General features: G+C 42.3%; 1 protein-coding gene across 1 annotated transcript in view; it reads right to left on the bottom strand.

The window, feature by feature from the left end:
• Mdn1 (midasin AAA ATPase 1) overlaps positions 1 to 27,301 on the bottom strand; it is a 144,940-nt gene that overhangs the window by 45,546 nt on the left and 72,093 nt on the right. The window contains exons 41-63 of the mRNA XM_036179625.1: positions 23,680 to 23,769; positions 23,334 to 23,597; positions 22,926 to 23,187; positions 21,186 to 21,345; positions 20,331 to 20,447; positions 18,547 to 18,755; positions 17,788 to 17,936; positions 17,246 to 17,457; positions 16,570 to 16,790; positions 15,086 to 15,199; positions 14,103 to 14,235; positions 13,146 to 13,261; positions 11,843 to 11,976; positions 8,495 to 8,652; positions 8,189 to 8,309; positions 7,746 to 7,956; positions 7,185 to 7,413; positions 6,828 to 6,948; positions 5,926 to 6,096; positions 2,950 to 3,164; positions 2,210 to 2,597; positions 1,556 to 1,665; positions 4 to 709 (exon numbers count right to left, since the gene is read on the bottom strand). Of these exons, the coding sequence (XP_036035518.1) occupies positions 4 to 709; positions 1,556 to 1,665; positions 2,210 to 2,597; positions 2,950 to 3,164; positions 5,926 to 6,096; positions 6,828 to 6,948; positions 7,185 to 7,413; positions 7,746 to 7,956; positions 8,189 to 8,309; positions 8,495 to 8,652; positions 11,843 to 11,976; positions 13,146 to 13,261; positions 14,103 to 14,235; positions 15,086 to 15,199; positions 16,570 to 16,790; positions 17,246 to 17,457; positions 17,788 to 17,936; positions 18,547 to 18,755; positions 20,331 to 20,447; positions 21,186 to 21,345; positions 22,926 to 23,187; positions 23,334 to 23,597; positions 23,680 to 23,769 (4,611 nt within the window). The remainder of the gene's footprint in view (positions 1 to 3; positions 710 to 1,555; positions 1,666 to 2,209; positions 2,598 to 2,949; positions 3,165 to 5,925; positions 6,097 to 6,827; positions 6,949 to 7,184; positions 7,414 to 7,745; positions 7,957 to 8,188; positions 8,310 to 8,494; positions 8,653 to 11,842; positions 11,977 to 13,145; positions 13,262 to 14,102; positions 14,236 to 15,085; positions 15,200 to 16,569; positions 16,791 to 17,245; positions 17,458 to 17,787; positions 17,937 to 18,546; positions 18,756 to 20,330; positions 20,448 to 21,185; positions 21,346 to 22,925; positions 23,188 to 23,333; positions 23,598 to 23,679; positions 23,770 to 27,301) is intronic.

The raw sequence follows: 27,301 nt of genomic DNA, 5'->3' as shown, positions 1-27,301 counted from the left end.
TACTTGGCACAGATGTCTGAAGAGCAGCAGGGCCCTCTGGTCCAGCTCGCCTTTGTACAGCACATGGGATCGCAGGTAAAGGAGAGCATTCATCAGTAACTGCTCCCGGGTAGGGTAAGGTTGCTGGCTCTTGCCTTCTCTTTCCTTTCCTCCCGAACGCTTGACCATCAGTTTCCCAAGACCTTGCAGAGCTTCCACTGAGTTCACGGAGCACAAAGCATCTGCATGAGCATGGTAGGTAGGGAAAGTGGGGCTCACAGAGGGGAAAGCTAGCACAGCCATGGCCAGGGCCCCCAGATTTTCTGCACAGATCACACTGCTGTGCAGGGAGGCATGGACTTCAGATGCCACTAGCCTCATGCCATGCTGTAACTGCAAGATGGATGCCTGTAGTGGGGTAACAGTGTCTGGATACAAAGCATACTCTTCTACCAATCGCTTCCTAAACTGGTGATGTGACTGCTGCCAAGAGGCCTCCTCCTTTAGAAGGTTCTGGAGCACTTGAGCAGACCTTGATCCGTCTGCATGAAGAGCCTGAAGGAGTCGCATGAGCAGGTCCTGAACAGCAGTGACCTTGGCAACACTAGTGACATAGTGGTGGATCTCTTGCACCAAGGACTCATAACTGGGAAGGTGAGGTCTGAAGGCCTGTTTTTTTGACAGGTTGTGGACTACATTCTCCAGCTCACTGATCCTTTGGGGAAGTAACCTGAAGGCAAATCAACATAACACATAAATGCTGTTAGAAAAGCAGCAAATCTGGACTGGGCCCTCAAATAGGAAGAGAATGAAGACATTAGCTGCTAAGAACTGTGAGGGTAATATTTGCAATGATAATGAAACTGGGTAACATCTTTAAGCATTCATAGAGTAGCACACTTGCTTGACAAATACTTTAAATACATCTCATCAAAGCCTCATCACAGCTCACTGACACAGTCCACCTTTGCTATTATGGACACTGAGGCTGGATGGCATTAAGCAGGATTTTTCTGAGTAGCCCTGGTTGTCCTGGAACTCACTCCATAGACCAGGCTGGCATCGAACACAGAGATCTGCCTGCCCCTGCCTCCCTAGTCCTGGGATTAAAGGCACCACCACGGGGCCTTCAATAGCATTTTTTAAAAAAGATTTATTTTTAATTGTGTGTATGTATATTGTGCATGTGTGTGTCTATATGTGGGTATGTTCACTTAAGTGAGGGTACCTGTTTAGGCCAGAGGCATGAGGCATCAAGATACCCTGGAGCTAGTTACAGATGGCTGTGAGCCTCTCAATGTGAGTTATGGGAATCCAACTTGGGTCCTCTGCCAGAGCAGTACATACTCTTTATCACCGAGTCATCTCTTCAGTCCAACCTTCAGTATCTTTTCCCTCCTTTCAAATATACCTTTTTCCTGACCACAAAGAAGGACCTGGGATCTAACTGGTCATATAGCTGAAATATACATCACTATCTAACATAACTATAATACAATAGTCAATCTCATACTATCTTTTCTAAAAACAAGAGGTCAGTATCCTCTCATCCCCAACACAAACTCTGCTGCCTTACCTGATGTGTGGATGAGAGTGGCTGATAACTGTTTCGTCTTCCAGGTCTCTTCCAGTTTGTAGGTGGGACAACAGGTTCCGGGTCTTCCACTCACACTGCAGCTGGCATAACTAATGGAGAAGCGAACAACAAACAGTCTTCTGTGGCCACAGCTGTGACCATGCACTTGAGGACAATGTTCTGAGTGTGGTTACAATGAGATGGATGGGGATCTGAAAGACCCAAAGTCCTGGACCACTCACCTCAAAGCTGTTAGGTGAAAGAAACTATATTACTCATACCACTAAACTATTGTCTACCTACAACAGAGTAACTTTCATCCTATATCAGCTCCTCTTCAAAATACAGTACATGTATCACTATCTTAATATATTAATTTCTTCAGTTTATTTGGATGTTCAAGTAGGAAAGAATGTCATATTATATGAATCACACTCACAGTCTCTAGAATCTAGGGACACTATTCCATTATTTTTCTGACAATGCCTACATTCCCCCTGCTAAGCCAAGTCAAAAATCTTAGAAGAAAATGCAGTTTTTACAAGACTCATGAGAGTTCTCACCCTCTCAGCAGCCTTACAGGGAATAAGGGAGTAAGTTACGAGCAAATTCAGCGAGCCAGGGCAGGAGCTCAGGCTGTCACCTGCCCCTTACCTCCTCCTGGGCATACTTGAGCTTGTATGCCTTCTTCACTGCAGGGTCGAAACGTGCCTGGGGAAGCCAAGTCTGAATCTGGAGTAAGCCAAGGCTCACCCAGAGTCTCCCGCGCCGAGCTGCTTCAGGGAGGTTCCGCTTACTCTCCCCTTCACCCAAAAAGTAGTGCAGGGAGGTGAGCAAGAGACAGAGCAGCTCTCTGGGAAGTGCCTCCTGACTGCCCAGGTTCCCCAGAGTCTGGTCCACGTGCTGGAAGGCCTGGCTATCCCCAAGCAGCAGATGTTCACAGTTCTGCACATACTTCTGCCGCTGGTGCACTGGAAGCAGCTCTGTGAGGCCAAGCAGGTGCCAGCACAGGACCAGCCCCTGGAGCCGAGAGTCCGTGCGTCTGTGGGGACACAACACAGCACTTACGGAGCCCCATGAGTCAAACAACCTCCTTGAATACACACTTTCATTTCAGGAAATATTAACTGTTGATATTTAGAGGTGAATTTCTCATATAATCTTGTATGACTTTCTACTTATAACCTGTTGGCTCAAATATTCTTAAAATACAGGACTCAAACTCACAGTAGCCTGCTATGAATTGCAAGCAAGCTCATCTATACAAAAACTACCCTGACCTTCACTTACCAGAATCAGGTATCTATGCCTCAGAAGAAAGTTCTGAATAAGCCCGTGCTACGTGGTGGAAAGCAGACAACAGCATTACAGACTACTTCCAGGGGAAGAAATACCTGAATTCAGCTACTGAAGGCACAATCATATTGGTCCACAGCAAAGAGCTGATATCCTGGAGCTGCTGGGATCTCTCAACCCACTCTCCCAGGGTGACATGTGAGGAAGACAGGAGCGGTAGGCCGCTTACGTCCCAGTGGCTTGCTCTGCTGCTGCTTGTTAATACACTGAAGCAGCACTTGGAGAACACAGCTCTGCAGAGGCTGCCAGGGCCCTGAGCAACGAGAGGAGAACCGAGTAACTCAGAGCTGGAAGCAGACAAAGGAGACGGGAGACAAAGAGAGGAGACACAAAGCCTGTCAAACTGTCCTTGGACTGTTGATGTAGGACACAGAAAGAGCCACGCACAGCAAGGGTCAGGTAGTCAATACTTGATAGAGAAAACAGTACATGCTACACAACGCTTGGGAATCCACAAGGTTTATCATCAGAAGGCTTTCAGAGAAGTTTGAGTAAGGTGGCACTCCAAGCACGAATGGGCAGGATCCATCATTTATAGACTAAGAGAAAAAACTGCTTCCCAACTCACAAAACAAACAAGATACACAGATACGGTGGCTGAAGAGATGGCCAAGCAGTTGAGAGCACATTCCTTTCTTAGAAGCCACACCAGGCAGCTCCCAAATGCTTGGAACTCCAGTCCCAGGGGGACAAGACACCCTCTGACCTCCGCACATGGTGCATGTAAACTCACTCAGGCAAATACACATGCACAGAATAAACAAACAAATAAAAAGATATGCAGATAAAATTACCTTAAGTGTAAAACAAAGATACAGGAGAAAATGGCAATCATTTTATCCTACAACTGATGAAAGAAGTCATTTCTAAGTGTTTAATACAAAAGTCCGAAAAACAGAAGAGACTAGTATACCTTGAAATCATAACATTGAGTGTCACGAAATAATCAAACCTTAAAGATAATATAAAATCAGAAACATACTTCTGGCCATACTGGGAAAATATTAATATTGATAACCATGAAAAGATCTTCAATAACAAAATGATATTTAATAAGCCAGCATGTTTTCTAATTGGAAAATTAAGTTTCGTTGTATGTCTGCATATGTGTGTGTTTCTGGTGCTTTTTCTTTTCTTTTTTTTTTCTGTTTGTTCTATTCTGGTTTGTTTGCTCTTTTATTTACTTGTTTGTTTTCTAAAGAAGAAGAAAGGAAACATGGAGTTGTAAGAGTTGGGAGGTAGAGGACCTGGGAGATAAGGAAACTGATCAGAATATATTGTATGGGAAAAAATTATTTTCGATAAAAATTTTAAAAAAAGAAAATGAGGAAGACTGAAAAGTCCACAGAGTGAAATGATCAGCTGAGGGCAGGAGGTACTACTCAGTAGTCCCCAGCACATACAAGGCCAGGAGTTTGATTCCCAGGACCATGGTCGGTAGGGTGCAATAGATAACACATGAGAAGATGTATGACCCTAAGACCTACCGAAGACAATGCAGGTGACAGTCAAGTACCAGTAATCATCAGACACGGTTGTAACACCTACATAGTAAGGGTATGGGGACAGGTTCAGTCTTGAACCTTTCTGTGCTGCAGTGATGTCAGTCCTGTTAAATGTCAGCTGTGGAGAATGGCCTCTGGGCATGCCTGTGGGAAATTATGCTGACTGTGTTCATGGACTATCTTGACTGTGGGTGGAGGATCCCACACTGTGTAAAATGGAGGAAGGAGGCTGAGCATGACCATGCATACATGCATTCTTCCATCTCTGCCCCTGAATGTGAAGAGCTTCCTCAGTTCTTATCCCTGTGACTTCTCTGCCATGGACTGTCCCCTGGAGCTGTGAGCTAAAGGAAAGTTTTCTTCCTTAGGTTGCTTTTGTCCTCAGAGCAGCAGAAAAGAAACTAAAACAGGTGACCCAGGACTTCGTTCCTGTCTTCATTCATTCTTTGCATACTTAAAAAAGTAAGACGCAAGTCTTTAGGCAATCTGGTAAGAACTAGTAAAAAGAAACGCACCATATATATAAAATCTTAATTTTATGTGCATATGTATTTATTTTTATAACATGCAGCTATTCTGATTAAGGGTTAAAATACTAATTCTAGTAACTTACTTATAGTAATACCCAGAAAAAGACTAATTTACACAGAATCAATGCAACTTTTCTTTTTAAAAGAAAGGATTCAGGGGGAGTAATAAAAGCCAAAATTTTAACTAGAAAGTAAGTAAATAGGGCTGGAGAGAAAGCTCGGCAGTTCAGAGTGTACACTACTCTTCCAGAATACCCTAGTTCAGTTCCCAGCACCCACATGGTAGCTCACTGTAACTCCACTCCAGGGGATCTAATAACCTTTTTGGATACTTGTACTCACATGCACATACCACGCCCCACCCCCTCCCAAACACAAAGATTAAAACTTTTTTTTTTTGGCCAGGTGTATTGGCACATGCCTTTATCCCAGCACACCGGAAGCAGAGGCATTTGGATCTCTTTGAGTTCAAGGCACGCTGGTCTGCATAGTGAGCTCCAGGCCAGCCAAGGATATTAGTGAGACCCTGTCTCCAAAAACCAAAAACTTAAAAAAGTAAATAAATTCTAGCCTGCTTAAATAAAAGTAAGAGTAAGCTGGACACATTTTCATGACATACTTATGAACAAAGAAAGCATTCTTAGAAATGTAAGTAAATGCAAGGATACTTTACTTTATGATTAGGGATAAATTAGAGACTTGGTGTCTTAGGGCACATGTTGCACAGGCTAGCTTTGAATGTGTGATTGTCTTGCTTTGTTCTCCTGAATGTTGAGACTATAGGTATGTACTACCACACACTGCAAAACTAAATGACTTTTAAAAGAAAATCGTTGTGACTTTAACTCAGAATTACATATCATTCATGATTTGGACAGGATGCTTAACATTCCCCAGGAAAGAGAACATCACAATCACCTCTGTAGTCAATTGCTTCCCAGAAAGAACAGGCATTTTTAGGATTTTTACGCCAACAAACCTTCAATGTAGAGTCCAATCGGGACTTGGGCACCTCCTGCTGCTGTGTATTAGGCAGAGGGCTCCATGTCAGCCAATACTCTAGATTTGTGGTAACTGTACTGCTCCAGAAAGACCCAAATGTAGAGTTAAATAACTCGGACCACAAACAAGAAACTTCTTCAGCAGACAGCTAGAGGTAGAAGAATATTTGAAAAAGCTTCCATCAGTCCAGTTATGAAGTCTGCCATTTAACATCCATTAACACCCGGTAAAATGTACTAATCCTAAATTTCCGGACCTCAATGATCCTCAGTTATCTTGGTGAAGTTATGTAAGTTGCTTGTAGTTTTATAAACTAAGATGAGGTGCTTTACAAACTTGTACAGAAAGTAAAATAATTCACACAATTGTAACATCAGCAAAGGAAAAACATAAAACATGACTTAAAAATTTAAGCATGTTCTAACTTAATTATATTAACCACATTTTAACACATTTCACATTCAACATGGGAGGCAAGAAAACACTAAGACTTTTTTTTTTTTTGGCCAAATAGGAATTTTTAAGCAGTTAATACTATTACATCATTTATTAGAAATCAAATGGATATTTCTGTATTAAGAGTTGTAGGCCAGTGGGTGTGGTGGCACATACCTTTAATTCCAGCTCTCAGGAGGCAGAAGTAGGCTGATGACTGAGTTAGAGGCTGGTTTGGTAACAGAGGGAGTTCCGGGATAGCCAAGGCAACCCCCTCACCCCCAATAGAGTTGTATAATACCTTTATTAAATGCAGAAGTTGAAAATCCAAGTTTACAACATGAAAAACTGAAAGCCAATACCATGCCCAGCAAGCACCAGCCACAGGAATCTAATCAACCAAGACAGAAGGAGGCTTATTTCCCTCTTGATTTTAGTTTTTACCTTCGGATAATGCAGCAAAGACCAAAGGTTCCAAAGCTTTTGAGGTGCAACTGGTGTGTGCTTGAGACAAAATGTGATGTGATGACTGATCTCCTCATTCATCTGCTGGTGTTTGCTTGACCTATTCCAGAAATGAACAGGGAGAGGATGGGGTGCTAACCATCAAGGAACTACCAGAGAGCTACCTTATAAGGGAAGGTGGGACACACAGAGCCTATGGTATTGGGGGACACTTCATGGGCTTTAGGAATGAAGGCAAAGCAAGCAAAGCACTTTCTGGAAGATTTGTCTGGTAAAATGGCAACGACTTCTCTGTGCCTCAGCAATCACTCAAGACACACACATAAGATGACTTACCATCTCAGACAAGCCTGGGTTACAAAATCAGCTGTCACTCTGTACTGCCACAGCATAGCCAGGTACTCCGTTGCAGGCCACAGCTGAACACCCCTGGTGAGGTGGACTAAAGAGCTGAAGTCTGGCTGGGATGCGGAAGAAGTCTCATGTGCTTTTTCCAGAAAGCCATGTGAAAGTCCTCTGGATTTTAGTTCTAAACACTGATTGTTCACAAGAGTCTTCAATTCATCTTCAATTCCAATCAGAAAAACAAGCATTAGAACAAAGTACTCTGAGTGCAAATCTGTACTCAAGTTCATCAGCCAGCTGGTCAGCTTGAGTCCAAGGCTAGTTGCCCAACACCTTGGAGCTGTACCCATAATTAACCCAAGTACATCAGCTGGCTGGTCAACATGGATTTTAAGTTTCTCCTATTCAAATCATACTAACTTCTATACATCTAATGCTATAACTGAATGATATCTGTGAAGTTTAGTCCAATGACTAAAGTCTGAGGGGAAAACTTTTAAGAGCAACAGGGAAGAAGATACTGTCAGCAAACCAAACACCAGAAAATATTACCTAGATTGACACCATCCAGAATGTTAGCTCTGAGAATCAATCCCCAGGCCTGTAGGAGACTTTTCTTCAAATTCCATTCTGAAGCAACCACTTGGAGACGATGAATGTCTTCTTGCCACCCACACTCCCCAAAGACAGGCAGCTGTTCTCTGATGGCAAGGGCTCTGCTAAGGACTTGCAGCTGTGAAAAGCAGTCCACTACCAGCTTGTCCTGTAATAAAAGCCAAGCGAGCCGACTCAGGAGCTGTCTATCGTCTACAGTAGTGTACTCCCATTGCCCTGGCAGACTGGAAGGAGACAGAGTTCAACCCGGCCTCAGGAGTGACAGAAGGCAGCGCTGTCTCAGGAAATGAAGGGGCAGCCTTGGAGCAAAAGCAAGTCTGCTCAAGCTGCCAGGACCGGGAGAGAGCCCCAGGCTTCACTGACCACGCTTCCAGGTGTACCTTAAAAGGAAATGGCCGTCCCAGGAACGCTTGCAGCTTCTTTACGCCAGCAAAGCTGCCAGCTGGGGTGCCCAGACAACTGGTGATGTGCTCGGAGACAGTCTGTAGCTCTTTATAATATCTTCAAAGAAAAAAGGGGAAAATGCTGGACACTACGAGAAGTCTTCTGCATTTTTATATTTTAGTGTATTTACTAATATGCCAAGGAAATACACCAAAGCAAGAGGAAATGGTTTTCAATTCAAATCCTCACTTATCTTTTAACATCACAGATATTAACATTACTACTTGAAATAGAAATCTTACTTGTCTTCCTGATTCACCAGGAGTTGGGGGATCTGATGGATTAAATGTTTCAAAACCCAGTGCCAGTGGAGGGCAAGCAAAGCCAGACCTGGGCCATCTACTGTCACCATATCAGCCACAGTCCAAAACCGGTCCCGCCACCGCACAGAACCTAAGATCTAAAGACAGAATAAACCATGGCAATCAGTCAGTAAAAGACATACATGTTGTGAATGGTGGTACAAACAGTAATCCTGGCACTTGGGAAAGCAGGATTGTGAGTTCAAGGCCAGCCTGGGCTACAAAGTGAGGCCTTATCTCAAAAACCAAAGGCAACTCTTTACCAGTTTGACCTGAAATAAAATCCAAGAGAGCCTAACATGAGTAGTATAAGGCTAAACTGGCAGACAAAGCAAAGGTCTTCTCTTTGTACTTTAATGTACCATAGAAGCAGTTTTCTCTGAAGTACAGATGCCGTTTTCTTAGAAACTACCATGTACATGGAGTTCTCTGCTGGGGGTCATGGTGTTGTATCTTCCCGCTCTTCTGGTCTCTACATGTCCATACAGCCTCAGCTAGTCTATTATCTTGTTAATTTTCAAAATTCAACTGTTATAACTAACTAGCGATAATTTATCCATCTTACAAATGATTTCACTAAGATGTTTTTGCCTGCAGCAGTTACATTTAGAAAGTTTCATGAGGTTAACGCTATTTTCATGACATGTTATTTACTGTGTTTATTTAATTGAAATATAAATTAAAAATCAAATTAAAAGGAAAAAAAGACTGACAAACTGATTAGGTGGCAAAAATCACATTGAACATACACCAAGTGAACCTTTCCCTTTGAGAAAAGTATGTGGAGGCTAGGGATTTAGCTCAGTGGTAGAGCACTTGCCTACCATGCATCAGGTTCTGGATTCAGTCCCAAAGATTCAAGCTAGGGGCGGGAGGGGGGCCCCATCAAAGAAAAGCACAGCAACGAACATTTGAAATACAATTGCTCCTCACTGAATGCAGGGGACTGGTTCCAAGAATTCCTTCTGGACTCTGAAGTATGGTTAAGTCTCTCATATAAAATAGCATATTTGCCTATAACCTTCACTTACTTAAGTATATGCTAAATCATCTCTAGATTACTTATAAGACATAGTACAGCCGGGCGGTGGTGGCGCATGCCTTTAATCCCAGCACTCTGGAGGCAGAGGCAGGCGGATCTCTGTGAGTTCCAGGCCAGGCTGGGCTACAGAGTGAGCTCCAGAACAGGCTCTAAAACTACACAGAGAAACCCTGTCTCGAAAAACCAAAAGACACAGTCCAATACAAATGCTATGTAAAACTCATTATGCTGTATTCACAAATAGTGACAACGGGCTGGAGAGGTGATGGCTCAGTGGATAAGAGCACTTGCTCTTGCAGAGGACCTGGATTCACTTTCCAGCACCCACACAGTAGCTACAATTGTAGAGGATCTGGGGCCTTCTTCTGGCCTCCACGGGCATCAGGCGGACAGTGTATACATATACATGCAAGCAAAACATCCACACATATAAAATAAAAATAAAAACCTTAAAAAGAAGAAAAGACTGACAACACAAAACATGAAAAGGTCTGTACACATTCTGTACAGACACTTCTTCTTTTTGAGGAGTAAGACAGGGTTTCACAAAGCCGACATCAGCCCAACTCACTAAATAGCCAAGGCAGAAAGGAAAAAAACGTAATAATAGTGCACCCATAAAGTTAGTTAGTAATCTGTGGATATGGAATCAGGATGTTTGTTTTCAACAACAAAACTGGAGCTTTCAAGCAAAACCAAGAGGTCAACAATTTCTCAATGGTTAAATTTTTTTGATTAAATATGTGACTTTATATTCTAAGGAGAGGTACATCAATTCAATGAGCAACATTCTCAAATTATCAATACAAACATACACGTAAAACTAGACCAGTAATGCACTGCATAAAAGTTCCACACTGGTCAGTTCAGTCTATCCAGACCTGTCAGGGTCATGAAGTGCCACCAAAGAACAGCCCTGTCCTAAGTAATTCCTTTTCAACCTCCGAACTGTCGGAGGCCAGCTGTACAGCTGTACTTCACAGCTCTGAATGGACGCACCACTATGAGACTGTCTGCAGAAGCAGACGGGAAACCCAGCTTTCTTCTTCAAAAGAGGTAGTTACAGAGGCTTCACTCTTCTCCCCAATTCCCACCCGGAAAAATGGCTACTTTTATTAAAATACATCATTTATGTTAAGAAATTATTTGATATTCTACATGTCAGTTCCTAAATGGTCCTTAATATTGACCATACAAACAAGACCTTCCTGGGGGTTTTGATAACCTTTAGGGGAAAGGGGGTATGTAACTAAAAAATTTTACTAGATTTACAAGAATAAATTGGAATTAAAATGGTATTTAATCCACTTGTGACAATAATAAATAAGAAAGCTTAGTTAAATTAGAATCTAAGTGTAAAACCCAAATGCACACCAATAGGCAAAGGGATAAACTACAGAACATTTCTAGAAAAGATTATTACTCAGCAATAAAAATGAACAACTGGGCTGGAGAGAGAGCTCAGGGGTTAAGAGCACTGGCTGCTCTTCCAGAGGTCCTGAGTTCAATTCCCAGTACCACATGGTGGCTCACAACCACCTGTAATGAGATCTGGTGCCCTCTTCTGGTATACAGGCATACATGCAGGCAGAACACTGTACACATAATAAATAAATAAATCGAAAGAAATGCTTTAAAAAAATAAAAATGATTAACCTACTGATAAATGAATCTACATGGATGCCTCTTGTGGTGGTTCAAATGAGAATGGTCCCCAAGGATCATATAATCGAATGTTTGGTATCAGCTGGTGGACTCTTTAGGAAGGATTAGGAGGTGTGTCACTGGGGTGGGCTTTGAGGTTTCACAAGCCCAAGCCAGGCTCAGTCTCACTCTCTGTCTGCCTCCTACTTATGGATAAGGTATAAGCTCTCAGTTACTGCTACAGTGCCATGGCTGGCTGCCTGATGCCATGTTCCCCATCATGATGGTCATGGACCAATCTTCTGAAACTGTAGGCAAGCCCCCAACTAAACGCTTTCTTTTAAAAGTGGCTTTGGTCATGCTGTCTGTCATAGTAACAGGACAGTAACTAACCAGACCACAGATTTACACTGTACAGTGCCATTCAATGGCTACACGATTACAGGTATGGGTAAAGAGAGGAAAGTAATGCAAAAGGACACAAGGAAGCTTTTAGGGATGAATAGAAGTATCTTACTATCTTGTTTGTTGTATGGTTTTACAAGAATATACATGTCAAAATGTACTCTTTAAAAACATTGAAGATAAAAGCATTGCCTCACCTTATTGACATGGGTATCAGGAACTATCGCTTGGGGAGACTGTATCCAGAGCAGGATCAGTGCATCACAAAGTTCAAAAAATGCAGCAAGATTGGCCACAATTTCATGGGGCAGGTTGTGATAGCTTTCTGGATCTTAAGAGTTGTTAGAAATAAAATAAGAACATTCTATTAATCTTCAGACATTTTCAAAATAAATTATAGTCTAGATTTTAATGTTATCTCCAGTACAAAGGTCTATTAGAAAGCTCGAAATCAAAAGCATATTTTATATGTATTATCAAATTTTCAGATAAGGCACATGATACCTACAGATACAAATAAATAATATCCTAGTGGAAAATGCATGCTACACAGTAAAATTACATATTTTACATCTGTAGTTAAACACAAAAATACTGGGCAAGAGAGATGGCTCAGCAGTTAACACCACTTGCTGCTTTTTCGGGGGACCTACATATGGTTCCAGCAGCCACAAGACAGCTGTTACCTTGTTGGAACTCCATTTCCATAGGATCTGATGCTGTCTTCTGACCTCCAAGGACACCAGGGATGCATGTGAGACACATACATATATGCAACCCAAATGCTTCCATGTATATATAATTTTTAAAAATTAACCGATCACAAAACACTGAACCCAGTGCACATGGATTTGGATAGTTTCTTAGGGGTTTATTGCTGTGATAAGACATCTGGAGCAAAGCAACGTTTATGTGGATTACAACTTTCAGCTCACATCCCCTCTCAAAAAGGGTCCACAGCCTTGCCCTTGGGACCGTCTGTGGGGGTATTTTCTTAATTTAGGTTCCCCTCAAATACTCTAGTTTGTGTTGACGAAAATGAGCTTTTAAAATATTTATACTTAAAATATTTATACTTTCACATAGTTTTGATTCTTTTCTAAATCACATAGCCGTCTTTTTGGTTTACAATAACCAAGGAACAGAGAATTGCTGACTTCCATACAATCAATTGCTTCTGAATAGATATTCTGAGCCAAGAAACCTGCTTTTGAAGTGCTAGTTCTTCAACTTGCTAAGTATGTGACCTTCAACTTCTGTGTCTCATGTTCCTAGTTTAGGAGAAGCTACTGAGCTTTGGAGAGTGACTGTGAGGACATGAAAACAGCATTTAGCTGAACACCTGGGATAAGTAGTGTTCAGTAAATGCCAATCATCAGCACTGCTTAAGGGGATACAGTTCATATCAAGTCAACATATCAAAATAAATCTGAAAGCAGCAGCTACTGAGAATGTCTCCTAACTCCAGCAACAGAAACACAAAAGGGAAAATGGTTTTACCTTTATGGAATTCAAAAGACATCCTCAAAACACTATTTCTTAATTTTTTACTACCAACAGACACCAAATTTGCTTCAGTGAAAATCCTCTTTTCCCGGTCAAGATAGATAATTGTCCTGGAATGAAATAATTGCTTACTGGTTAACAGAACTTCTTTTGAATTAACCAAATTTTGGGGGTGGGGGGTGGGGTGGAGCATGTAGTACTGGGACTAAACTTAGGGCAGGGAGCATACTAGGTAAATATTCTACCACTGACCCATAACCACAGTCCAGAAATACTCCAAACCTTGGAGCAGCATCAGTCCCTTCATCTAGCCCATTCCTCATCTGTCTCAGCAACTTCTGGACTGAAAAGGTATTAAGAAGACTACTGGATCCCACTCTATTGTCCTACCCTGATCTGACATTAACCTGAACTCTGTATAGTCACTCTCATTGCATCAGTGACATAATCACACTCATGGGCTCACTCTATGAAAATCCATCAAAATCACGTTTATTATTAGCATACCTATATGAAATACATACTACATTTCAATTATACATATATTTTTAAAAATATTACATTAATGGCTAATTTGGGGGTAAAACAAAAGAAAACAAATTGCAGTAAAAACAGGAACAACGTATTAAACTATGTAAATTGACATGTGTGTCTACTTAGGTTGCAGGAGTCATTCCTGTTTGCTGTACTGGAGGATGAAACTGCAGCAGACAGACATCTGTGAGAATGAGTGGGTAACAGGAAGTTACTGGGGCCTCTTAGCGGAAGAAACCAACTGTCCTGAGACCAGAGACGAGCTGTAAAATACTGCCCACCACTAATGCTGAGTGGATGTAATGGCATCTAACACCTACTGTTTGTTTCATAAAATGAAAGCCCACACAACCCGTATTTGATATATAATGGGTAAGGCCAGGAGATCAAGTGTCTCAAGCTGCAGGCGTCACCTACTTGTTTGCAACTGATTCTAAAAGGGCAAAGAGTTGTTCAGACTGGTCTGTTTGTGGATCAAAGTCCAGCGAATTTCTAATGATGTCCAAAGCCTGCATATTCCACCGGGGATCCAGAGGAATCACAAAGTCATCTAGTTTAAAGAAAAAGGAAAGAATTGTGCAGTTAGCGTGCCTGGCTTAGCAAGCTTTAGCTGACTAGTTTCACTGTTTCATGTCGACCACATGAGTGCGCCTGAGAAGAATCAACTACCACAGCCGTCTAGGGCACTGCAGTGTCAATCCAGCAGCTTCTCGACTGCTTCCTTTCCAAACTCCAATACCCATGACTCCCAACCTCCTCCTACCTCAGCATATAACACTTTCTGCTTTCAAAAACAAAACCAAACCATTCCAGTTGCTTCGCTTATGAAAACGTTTCCCTGACCAGGCCTGGTAATAATAATCCAGCCCAGTTACTGACGAGGCCAAGGCAGAACTGTGTGTGTCCAGGCTTAAAGCACCCACCTGAGGAACATGTGAAGACTCCCATCTCAGAACCAGAACTAGCCAGGCATGTCGGTGTGGACATGTGAGCCCAGCTTTCAAAGAGGAAATGCTGGAAGCTAACTCTTATCATCAAGGCTTTGTATTGTCTGAAGCAAATGATCCTATGTAGCTTTCCCTTCAAGTCAAATATTTTACGCTGCAAACTCTTCTGGTTAATGTAATAGTACGCTAAATCTTCAAAGTGGAAGAGACCACAGAGAAATAAAAATCTTCAACTTTCTCATTTTCTACCAGTCACTCTTTCCCACAGCTGACTTCACCTTTACACTCCCAGGTTCTTTCTAGTGTACCATTATTCTCATGATGGACAATCAAGTTCGGAAGACAGTTTGCATCTGCACAGATGAAGTCTTCTGAAAACCCGTGGTGACTGTGGGAGCTCTGAAGGTCTTTCCCTTAGGTTTTTAGAGACAGAAACTAAAAGCAGGTACATACCTGTCATGTTCGTCTGTAACATTTTCAAGACATTCCTGACTCCAGCTGAGAGGGAATTGGAGTAAAAATTTCTAAGAGCAGTGGCACTGCCTTCCAGATGACTCTGCACTGACTCTGTGGAAGGAGAGGCATTGTTAAGGCCCAAACCACATTGCCCAAACGAACTTTCTGCAGTGGTGACAACGGCCACAGAGTGGCTATACACAAGAGACTGAACTGCGCCTACGACACACAAAGCACTAGAGTTTAGAAGTGACTTGGTGTTCTGTTCATTTGTGTTCTTCTCTGTGACAATTATATAAAACAATGTAAATAAAAAGATCACAAATTCCTTTACAAATACTTATATTACCAATGTCACTAAACAAGAGAGGCGTCTTCACTGGCTTATCAACAAGTTCTCAGGAAGCAGAGGGTTCATACACATTCAGTTACTAAAGCTGACATTTTGTAATGGAAGTGTGTGCAGGTCCATGTGCATAGGAAAGCTATAGGACAATTTCGAGTGCTCAGAACCATGGACCTCCTCTGAGAGGGGTCTCTTATTTACCTGTAGTTCAGCAACTAGGTTACACAGCTGGGCCAACAAGGCCCAGGCACCCTCCTGTCTCCTTGGTGCTGGCAGTGAAAGCAACTCTGGAGCCATGTGAATGACCCATTACCAAGAAATTCTATGTCCTGCACTCTAACGGTGGAGGTGGTTAACTGTTACTGTCTTTTTCCTGCTTGGAATGGATGACAAATTAAGCAAGTCTAGCAGCACCAACATGAAAACAGGATTGGGGCCTCAAATGCTTTTAGTTCCAGCACTTGGGAGGCAGAGACTGGTAGACCTTTTTGAGTTCTAGGCTAGCCAGAGCTACATAGTGAGACCCTGTCTCAAACAATCACAAAACAAGATTAGTATTCTTAAGGGGAAATCAATTATTAAAACAACACTGTTCCCAGAGAAAATGTTTGTACACGAAAAAACAAAAAACATTTAAGCTAAAAAGTATCATGATGCAGCTGGGTGTGATGGTGTATGCCTTTAATTCCAGCCCTCGGGAGGCAGAGGCAGGTGGATCTCAGTGAATGAGGCCAGCCTGGTCTACAAAACGAGTTCCAGAACAGGAAAGCAAAGGCTTCACGAAGAAACCCTGTCTCTAAAAACAAAACAAACAAACAAAAAGTAACACGCTACATACAATAAGTATGTTTTCCTTTTGAACTGAAAAGAAGGACAGACTGAAACACACACGCTACATACAATAAGTATGTTTTCCTTTTGAACTGAAAAGAAGGACAGACTGAAACACTGAGGCATTTTTCTTGATACATAAGGGGCAGACATCTCCCTGATTTAACAGCTTTATAAACAATACAATTTTCTGCTGTTTCCCAGCTATAATTACAACAGTGTAGTCACAGACAAACATGTATGCTGAGGCACTGGGACAAGGGAAGCATATGTAAACATGGACAATTCAAGCTTTGCTACTCACCAAGCCCCTGTGGTATGTTCTTGGCTAAGTGACAAAGCCATTTAACTCTGAGCATCCAATCCTGATTGGTTGCTCTTTCTATGAGCAATTTAACAGCCATGGCTAAAACTTCTGGTTCATCGACCCAGTAAGTATCCACGTTCACCGCACTGAATGTCAGGTTCTCAGGGCTACAAGTCTGCATAATGTTCTCTAAGTCTTGCAAAGTAAGAGGCTGACTCCTGGAACTCACAGAATGAGAAAAGTTAGAATTAGAACAGTCTTCCACATGGCATTTCAAAACACCAAAGATAATGACTTTGCAAATACCATATCAAAGAGATGAAGAGGAAAAGACAACTGAAACATGTAGTTAAGGATGGGGTATAGCTGAGTGGCAGAAATATGCTCAGTATGACAAAAGCCCTGACTGGATTCTATCCCTAGTATGTGCATATACATTCTGACTGGTTGCTCTCTATGAGCATATCACAGCCATAACCAGAACATTGGGCTCATCAATCTAGTAAGTATCTAGTTCTTCTGTGAAAGACTTCTAAATAAATGGGACTGGTAATAATAATAATAATAATAATAATAATATTACATGTGATAGTAAGTGGACACAAATGCTGGGCTCTCCAATCTCCGCAAAAGCCAAATCTATCCAAGAGAACATACTGAAGGATCTGCTGACCTTGTCCAGCTGCTAGTTTTCAGGCTCATCCTGTTGAGGCAGTATGCCAGGATCTGCCCATCACTTCGGACAACAGAGAGGCAAGAATCTTCTGTTGCAAAGAGAGCTGAAGGCACAGAATCGGGCCACAGCCCTGTGGCAAGAATGGAGTGTCCCCAGGTTTCCTGAACTTGCAGAGATGAGGTATGACTCTCCAGCAAAGCCTGCACAAGCTTCAGAATGTGAAACACATAGTCAAGAGTACTGACACAAGTGATGTTAGCAAAATCACCAACAATGTGTGAAAGACTCCAAGGCTCATCCAGCCATCAATGAACAACTCTTAGACACATTCCTTAATGGACAACATTAGTTAAATTGTTTTGCCAATGTTTCAGAAAAGGAATGTTTACATTTAAATGAATTTTCAGAAAAGAACCTGGACACAGATCTTTAACTGGAACAAAACAGCAGTCAACTCTCTTAAAAGTTGCTATGCACAAAGGTGATCTCCTCTACCTCAGTGTTATAACTTAGATGCTGGTATAGAACATTCACAGTACCTTCCGGTTTGCTGCTGAGTGCTGAGAGCAGACATACACATCCCAGCATGCTTCAAAAAACGCTTTGTCCAAATTCAGACCTCGCTGTAAGTACTGAACAATGAGTATGGCTGCCTGACTGAGAGTAGAAACAGATGATGTCGGAGAACCTATAGAAATAAAACATTGCCATATGTGACCAATAGTCTTCTAAAACCTTTGATAAAAACTAATAAATATGCTCTTAACCCTCTGTACACTGACTCCTAACCATGTATCTGTCTTATATCTAGGGTCTCCTGAGGGCACAACAGATGTGTACTAACACCCTATCTCCCCGCCATCTGCCTTCCCTCTATTCCCTGGCTACAGCGATGCATCTGAGAACTCTTTGACAGGTGTCACATGTGTCTTTAGCCTCAAGATGGCAAAGTACTGTGACCATACCAAGGACAATAGGAAGTATAAATCCCAACTGTCCAACTGTCCATACAACCAATTCTGACAAAATGCCAGTCTTTTGGAAAAGCAAGGGCTTGTAACCATTGAGCCATCTCTGTAACTCCTTATGGCGCTTACCACACTGATGGCCACACTTCCTCCAGATGAGCAGAACTCTGTTTCTTGAGGTATTTGGACATTACATTTTAAACATGCGTTCTTGATCACTTTTATTTCAGTGTACATCAACTGTAAGAACTCCTAGACTACAGACCCAATGGAGCAACATGAATTACTACAGGACTACAGCTGCAAAGGCCTAGGAGTCAAATAGCTCACCTCTCACAGTGCTCTGGACCTCTGTGTGTAGAGCCAAGAGGATGTTACACACACTGTCCCCCACCAACCCAAGGCTGTGAAGTAGAACTTTCAAATCCAGGTTATCTGGGATGCTTTCATCCCCTTCTCCTGAAATATAGATTTCAAGTCCACGATTCCTCATAGCTCTGGAAATTTCTCCATGAACAGGATCCATGGAGAGAAAAAGCCTAATAAAGAGGAAATAATAAAAAGGAAATTGAGAAGGAGAGAGAAAAATCAAATCTGAAACCTAACAGTGTTGGCCTCTAGCACCAACTGTTAAGGGCAAATTGTATGTGGCTCACCTACAGGAAATCCATCAAAGAAGATAATACCACATCACTGTGTGATACTATTACCCACACCTCTTCTTTAACACGTGTCAACACCCTTGCAGCAATTTCTCTATACCTATTTTTGTTTCTAAATATTTATTTTTATCTATATGTATTCATTTGAGTCGGTTTGCGTACCTATGTGTGGGTGCTTGCAGTCCTAAAGAGGGTGTCAGATCCCCTGAAGCTAGAGTTTTGATAGTTATGATGTGCCCAATGTAGGTGTTGGTAACCAAACTCGGGAGACCTCCATAAGAGCTGCAACCACTGAGCCCTTTCTCCATCCTCATATACCTGCTTTCTTAAGGAACTATGCTGAGAACTTAGAAAGTTTTGCTTTCAAACACTCGAAAATAGAGCAGAAAAGGGAGTAGTGAACTCTGGCCTTAGTTAGGTTTTCTACTTCTGTGATAAAGCACCCTAAGAGTTTATGTCAGCTTACAGTTTCACATCACAATCCATCATCTAAAGAAGTCAGGGCAGAGCCGGGCGGTGGTGGCACACGCCTGTAATCCCAGCACTCGGGAGGCAGAGGCAGGTGGATCTCTGTGAGTTCGAGGCCAGCCTGGTCTATAGAGCTAGTCCAGGACAGGCTCCAAAGCTACAGAGAAACCCTGTCTCGAAAAACAAAACAAAACAAAAAAGTCAGGGCAGAACTGAAGCAGGGCAGGAAGCTATAGGCAGAAGCTGATGCAGAGGCCATGGGGGAGTGCAGGAGCAGCAACAGTTACCAGGAGGAGCAATGCTCAGTGAGCTGGGCCCTCCCACAGCAATCAGTCAAGAAAATGGACTACAAATTTACCCATAGGACAAGCTGGTGGCAGCATTTTTTCAGTTAAGGCTGCCACCTCTAGTTTGCATCAAGTGACACAAATCTAGCTAGCACAACTCTTCTCTAACAGTCTGTGTCTCTTCATCAGTGTCCCTCCACACCCTCATGTAGCTATCTGACATCTCAACTTAGGTGAGAACAGAAGAACGGATTCCTGGCTGGCTGTCCTCCACCAAACTACTCTTCTGCTAGTATTCCCCTTCTTGAGAAAACAGCTTCTCATTTGCCCAGTTACTCTAGACAAACCACAGATGCTATCCTTGTTTCTCTTCAACTCCCAAAACCCACCCATGTGACCCCAAAACACGGGACACACTTTCTTCTTCCTAGGCTATCAGCAAAGGACTGTGACTAACCTCTCACCTTCTACGCCTTACTGCTAACCCTAGAGAAGGACCTCACCTCTTTCTGTATTATGCTGTCCTCAAAGCCTACAAGTAATGGTAAACAAGAGGGCCTTAATATATACGTTTTAACAAAATGATCAGGTCGCCTTCTTGGAACATGGTGCAGTTTACAAAGAGGTTCTATTCAATGTCTGCCTTTGTGCCCGAAGACACCAAATTCTTCATTAGACACATAAGAAATGGAAGTACCTGAAACTGGGGTGTGGTGTGACTGTGGAAGTGGCTCCATCGACCATTCCTCTTTCGTTAATGGTGAGGACACCACCAGGCTCAAGCAGAGCATTCAGACGATCCAGCACCGAGGGACTGCACAAACAGAATTGAAATGATTTCATGCTGGCATCTTGCCATGACTCTACTACTCTTACAGCACAAGCTTGCACTTCCATTTGGACCCACATCTCCCTTCCAGAGACTACTCCATACAGCACTGTAATCTCTTCCAAGGGCCAACTCCTTTTTCCTATTCCAGAAGTCACATAGCTTTATAAAAGTACACACATTTGCTGAATAAATAAAACACGGAAAAAGCACCACATAGCTCGCTTTCCCCTCCTCCCTTAAAATGATCAAACACACTTGAAGATAACTGGATTTCAACTTGAACCACTTAAAAATAGCTTCTATTATGGCAACTTTCTACTTGCCCTTTTTCTCAATCTAGAATAAAAACTATGATCACATACGAATTGTGATCATTAGTAATACTTACTAACATTTGTGTATATCATATCCTGTATTTCAGAGAATCAGTATTTAAAATAACCCTAACAAGTAATCTCTAATATAAAAAGGCCTAGTGCTGTATGGAAAAGCAATCTAAGTTTCTCAGCCTTTACTTTAGTTATCTAATGACCAAGCCAGACTGATCACCACATGGTAGGTAGTCTAAGAACGGCTGAAGATGTACTGCTAGGTGAGAAAGCCAATACAACAATACAGAGAGCCTCAGTGTGTGTGTTTACAGTTACCAAACACACACCAAGTTCATTCAGGCAGACCCACTCATGTGTGGGCATTAACTGGGCATGACTGGGTTCTTACTTGCAGAAGTTAACATTGTCCATCAAAAGCCAATCTCCAGACTTCAGGGCCTGAACTAACATGCTGTCAACCCATTCAAAGCTGCCATGACTCCGGCCACTGGCTGACTGCAGAAGTTTCACCCCGAAACCCCGGAACTCCTCGACAAGTTTGGCAAAGTCTGTAATATTGCAGACAAGAATAAGCACCACAGTAATCAATGTTAAAGCATGGCACTTCAGCCTCCTACCCAGGATAACCCCCAAACAAATCTCAACACTTGTTTAAACAGAGATAATAAAATTATGTTTAGGACAGACAAAAACTTTCAATAACTTTACAAATTAACAACTGCATTCTCAGGGTTGACTCTGGTGAATAATTGTAGTGTGCTTAAATTTTAAAAATGTCTCAGGAAAGGTCTCTCATCCACTACATTATAATTCTATATTAAGAGCTGACAAAAGTATAATTAATACCACCAGATTTCCTTTATAGTGACGAGATTATATATTTATCCACCCATCTATCTATAGACATAGCTCACAAATACTTTATAGTTCAACACCAACAGCTCTTGTCTAGAATTTTTCAAATGGTCTTTTTTTTTTTGGTTTCTCGAGACAGGGTTTCTCTGTGTAGCTTTGAGCCTTTCCTGGAACATCATTTGGTAGCCCAGGCTAGCCTAGAACTCACAGAGATCCGCCTGGCTCTGCCTCCTGAGTGCTGGGATTAAAGGCGTGCGCCACCACAGCCCGGCCCTCAAATGGTCATTCTTGTTAGAGTTATGTTATATTGGATTCTTGCTCTCAGCCATGAGAACAGACTTAAGTTCCCATTTTTAACTTGAGAACTGGGGAGAAAATGTGACAGAATAAGAGGTAGCACAACTTGGTGTACCACTAAGATGAAGTCCTATAACTGCTTTTGTAGAAAGTTACAAAGGGGGCCTGGGGGGAACCAAAGATGCCAGTGGTCTCACTGAACTGAGGCCAGGTGGAGCAACTGGAAAGAGTAGCAGCCTCCTTTAAAGGAGGGGCTTCTCAGAGAAGGATCCAAAGTCCCTGGAAGATGACCTTGTGCCTTCGGTTAAATAACCTGCACATCCAAATGAAAGTCACCTGTATGAAGACCGGGCTGGAAGAAAACTGAGTCTGTCTCTTTTCAGTGCCCACTAGCCCAAGGAGTGACCTCAGCAAACACACAGAGCACTCAGCAAGTGAACGCAGGTGCTTCAGGGTCATGTCACAGGAGGAAATGCTACGGCTCCCACCCTTGAAAAGTGCAAAAGCTATCTTAAAGCGATTAAAGTGATCCATAGGCAATTTATTACCTGCCAAGAAAAGTCCAATAGACTTCAATAAAAAATATAATGCAGTTCCTCATAGTTTAAAACCAGTGTCTAACATCTAGTCAGATTTAGACAGGGGGGAAAAATGAAAATGCTCATTTTGTGAGGAAGTACTAGTAAGTAAAAACAAAACTAAACAAAAAATACTTGTTAGTGATGGATAGTATAGATTGATCTATAGCTGAATAAGCATGAAATGAAGAACAGAGCTTGGTAATCAGTTTTTGTATTCCCTTTCAGTATCATCAATCTGAAATCCTTTCTTTCAGCATTTTACTTCCAAAGTTAACATTCACGTCTTCAGCAGTAATCATTACATGTATTAAATATGACATGACAATAACAAATACATTCCTATAAACAGACACAAGATGGGAAATGCTAAGCGTATGATAATCATAAGCACATACCTGCTTTGGAATATGAGTTGATTTTATTATTGAGTCGCTGCATAAGCAGCAATACTGCTTCCAGTTTGTTGACAATCTCTGTGGTGACACCTTTACCATCTTCACCAAGACACTTGGGTTTGTATGTCAGAAGGAAATGGCTCCAGGCTCGCAACACTACTTCTGTGTCATCAGCACTGTTAAGAAGACTGTCCCTTAGCAGTACCCTGACTGTGTGCTCTACCTTCTCAAGTAGTAGCCTCCAAGGTCGGATAATATCAACCTGCAATTTCCAGATCACATGAAAAGCCATTGGCCAGAGAGAGAGGATGCTGTTATATATATGTAGTCACCACTAATACAAAAATCCCCACAACGGGCCACAAGTGTATTATGTTATGCCTGGCAATGTAAAAGTATACTAGGTACCTGCTCAAATCCGCCTAGAAGCTCAGTAGTATCCATTGCACTATTCATAGCCATTATCTTTAAGGTGTGCCCAGTAAGGTGTGCCAGAAGCTGGACCAGGCTGGTCTTGCCCACAGAGGCTGGCCCCACAAGGATGACCATCCAGCTCATCTGTACACACTTCATGATGGGTTCCAGAGACTGGAATGACTGGTGTAGGAGAGACAGGGGCCGGCGGGATGGGTGAGGAACATAGCTGCTGCGAGAAAGGACTGAGTAGCCGATCTGAAGAAAACATGGTAGTGATATGTGAGACAGAAGCCATAGAAAACTGTCACAGGGAAAAGGGTTATTCCAGTTTCTTTACCTGAACATCATAGGGAGTGATATGAAATAGTCTAGTCCCCATGTATGGCTTGGAACTGGAAGCAAACACATCCTTAAACACTGTGATGACCTAAGGGAAGATAATGCAGTGAGAATATAAACCATTATAAAGTCTTACCTGATGCTGAACTGGATCCTCAGAGAACAAGCACAGTGACAAGTCACTGCACTTGGACAACAGCAGCAAAAGCTTTCCTTTCCCTTTGAGTGTTCTCTTACAAACACCACAAGATAAGGCTGGGACTGTAGCACATCCCATAATCCCAGCATCAGGAGGCTAAGGCAGGAAAAACAATCCCGGGCTACATAGTCAGTGCTAGTTCAGCCTCGGACACATCAAGACCCAGAGTTAAAAACCAAAACAAAAAGCATAAAGTGCACTAACAACAGAAGTAACTTGAGCTCAAGAACAGAGTAATGAGGCCAGAGAGGTGGCTCAGTGGTTAAAAACACTGGCTGCTCTTTAAGAAACCCCAGTTTGATCCCCAGCATCCATATGGCAGTTCACAATTGCCTGTACCTTCAGTTCCAGGGAATCCAACCTTCTAGCCTCTGTGGGTACCAGTCATACATGTAGACATACATGCAGGCAAAGCATTCACACACATAAAATTAAAATTAAATAGTTACACGATCTCAAACTACTTGAGATTTCAGTAAAATTTATAGTATAAATTAAAATGAAGCCACAGGGGAGTATGGCAAATCTTGAGATAAAACACTTGCTTTCACTTCATAAAAACATCAGCACAGCTGGGTGGTGGTGGCACACACCTTTAATCTCAGTACGACAAGGCAGAAGCAGGTGGATCTCTGTGAGTTTGAGGCTGGCCTGGGCTATAAAGTGAGTTCCAGGACAGCCAGGGCTGTTTCACAGAGAAACCCTGGATTGGGGGGTGGGGCATAAACAAAAAACCCATCAGCACTAACTTGAAGATTCTGAGGAAAAACGTACTAGCTAGAGCACTACATTGCAGAAGTTTTTATTTCCACCTCATAAACTATTCATCTAATCAAGAATACAGACTCCCTGCAACCCTGCTTTTAGACACTTTCTATCAACTACTCATCTGCAGATTTCTTTTGAAAGCCTAAAGAGTCGGTGAGAGATGGGTAGAGGAAATTAAAATTCTAGCAAGCATAAAGGGAGAAGAAATATTAGAATCACCCCCAAAATTCTTCCAAGTTGACAAGCATCAATATTCTTACAATCATATAGGAAAGTCAGGAAATGAAAACAAGGAGCGCTCATGATCACTGTGGAGCAGTGCAGGTGAAATCCTAAGTGGCAGGAACAAAACCTTGCTGTCACACGTCTCTAGCTCACACTAAAGCTACCTCCTTCCCTAATGTTCTGATAGAGTCATCAGGATAAACTCGCTAGCTGCTTTATTTGATTTTTTTAAAAACCAGATTCAATTTATCTGGGTCTTTCAGACCTCAATGTTCACTATTTTTACTTTTCATCATCTTTTATTCAAAGCCCCTAATTTGGCCAATTAGAGCAATTCTGAAATGGAGGAGTGTGGAAACTCTCCTCAGGCCACAGGAAGCCACTTGAAAACTGGTGAATATTTTAGTGCTAATCAATGTACTGCAGGCTGAGTGTTCATCTGAAGTACTTGTGACCAGAAATAGTCCAAATGTCCAGTTCTTTATTTTGCATAGACAGAAGACATCTGGCTTATATGAGACAAGTCTAAACATTCAGGTTTCAACAACACCCTAAATATTTAGCATGAAGGTAATTTGATGTTTTCAGTATGCCCTTGGTTTGAGCCAGGTTTCTCTGTGAAATAGTCCTGGCTCTCCTGGAACTTACTCTGGATTCACCTGCCTCTGCCTCCGCAGTGCTGGGATTAAAGGCGTGTGCCACCACCAGGTTCCATGGTTTCTTTTTGAGATAGTGTCTCACCATGTAGCCCTGAATGGCCTGGAGCTCTCAGTGTAGACCAGGCTAGCTTGAATCAATAGCTATGCTTGCCTCTTCCAGGGTTTCTCTGTGTAGTCCTAGAACTCACTATGTAGACCAGGCTTCAAACTTAAGACTGGCCTGCTTCTGCCCCGAGTGTTGAGACTAAAGGTGTGTGTTGCCAGCACCATGCAGCTAGTATGTCTTTGTTCTGACTGACTTTCCATGTAAGGTCAGGTGTGGAATCTTCCACTTACAGTATTGCAGTTTTCAACTGCATTTCATTGACTTCATATTTTCAGAGATGCTTATATTGTGAAACCAACAAATTAAACGACTAGCTAATGCTATGTGAATTATGCAATAATAAGAAAGTCGATATATTAGCTGAGCATTTCCCTGATCTGATGCCTGGAAGCTATTTTGTAGGAAATGAGCCGAGTAGTTCTGAATACTGTATGTAAGTGAATGTGGGCAGTTCAGTAGAGGGCATGACATTCACATGATTGTCACACACTAACATTTGTCCGAAAGAATGACTGCTTCTAACACATGGACTGGTATGTACATCAATTCACTCCCTCTGAGAGAGAGAGAGGACAGACAGACAGACTGGGGAAAACGGGAAATGGTGAGGAGGGAGTTGTGTACACCTGCAGAGGCCAGGAGGGTGTCACTGTCTTCCCTATCACATTCCAAATGAACCTCGAGCTCCTGTTTGGTAGCTAAGCTTGCAGCCAGCAGTCCCATCTCCACCCCACTCAGTGCTGGGGTTATAGGTGTGGGCTGGGAGGGCGGGGATCCGTGCCTGGCTTTCTTATGGTGGGTGCTGGAATCTGAACTCTGGTCTTCATGCTCATACAGCCAGCACTCTTAGCCCTGAGCCATCTTTCTCTTCTCCAGCTAATTCCATTTGAAATGGTGAGATTTAGTAGAAAATAACAGCGGGCAAAGCATAGAACACCTAAACTGGTCCACCCTATCAACTGCCTCTGCTTCCTCTGAGACTCTATGACTGACAGCACTTCCTGCCACACCTGTTGGGAGACTTCATTGTAAGACTCTAGCACAAACCCAAATGCACGAGAACAGGGTATGGTGAAGCATGCCTGTGGTCTTGGCAGGGGAGACTGAAGCCTGAAGATCACTTGAGTCCAGACACTTGTGACCAGCCTGGGCGACATATTAAACTCTCAGTCAGAGGACAGAGGCACAGATGACTGTCACATTCTCTTTACAAAGGTGTATTTACAGCTCATTTAGACACAAACTAACTTCTCTTGTTGGGCGAAAAACAAAACAGAAAAAAAGGAAAAAAATTATCTTCTCTTTATATCTACCTACGCTTTCTAGATAAAATAAAATACGTTACAATCTGACAGTTAATTACGAACCTAACAATAAAACTCCCAGCAAATCCTTCTGTTCTGCTGGGTTACAGCAATATTCTTGTTTGTACCCAGAAAGCAGGTGAGATCAAGCTCTTTATTATTGGAAGACCATGCTGTTTCTATTTGAATCATGCTAAAAATAGAAAGCAGGCAAGTCCTGACAGTTCTGGTCTAAGGTTCGTGACTATGGGGCATTACAGACACAGAAGCAAACTGTCTAGATTCAGAGCTGTGCTAGGACAGGGGAATGCTTCATATGCTCTAGCAAGGTCTGAATTCCGAGTGCTCTGGTGTTTTTC

Source organism: Onychomys torridus, chromosome 2, assembly GCF_903995425.1.
Source record: "Onychomys torridus chromosome 2, mOncTor1.1, whole genome shotgun sequence".
NCBI classification, from domain to species: Eukaryota; Metazoa; Chordata; class Mammalia; order Rodentia; family Cricetidae; genus Onychomys; species Onychomys torridus.
The sequence above is the reverse complement of the archived record's forward strand: the minus strand, read 5'-3'. Positions and strand labels throughout refer to the sequence as shown.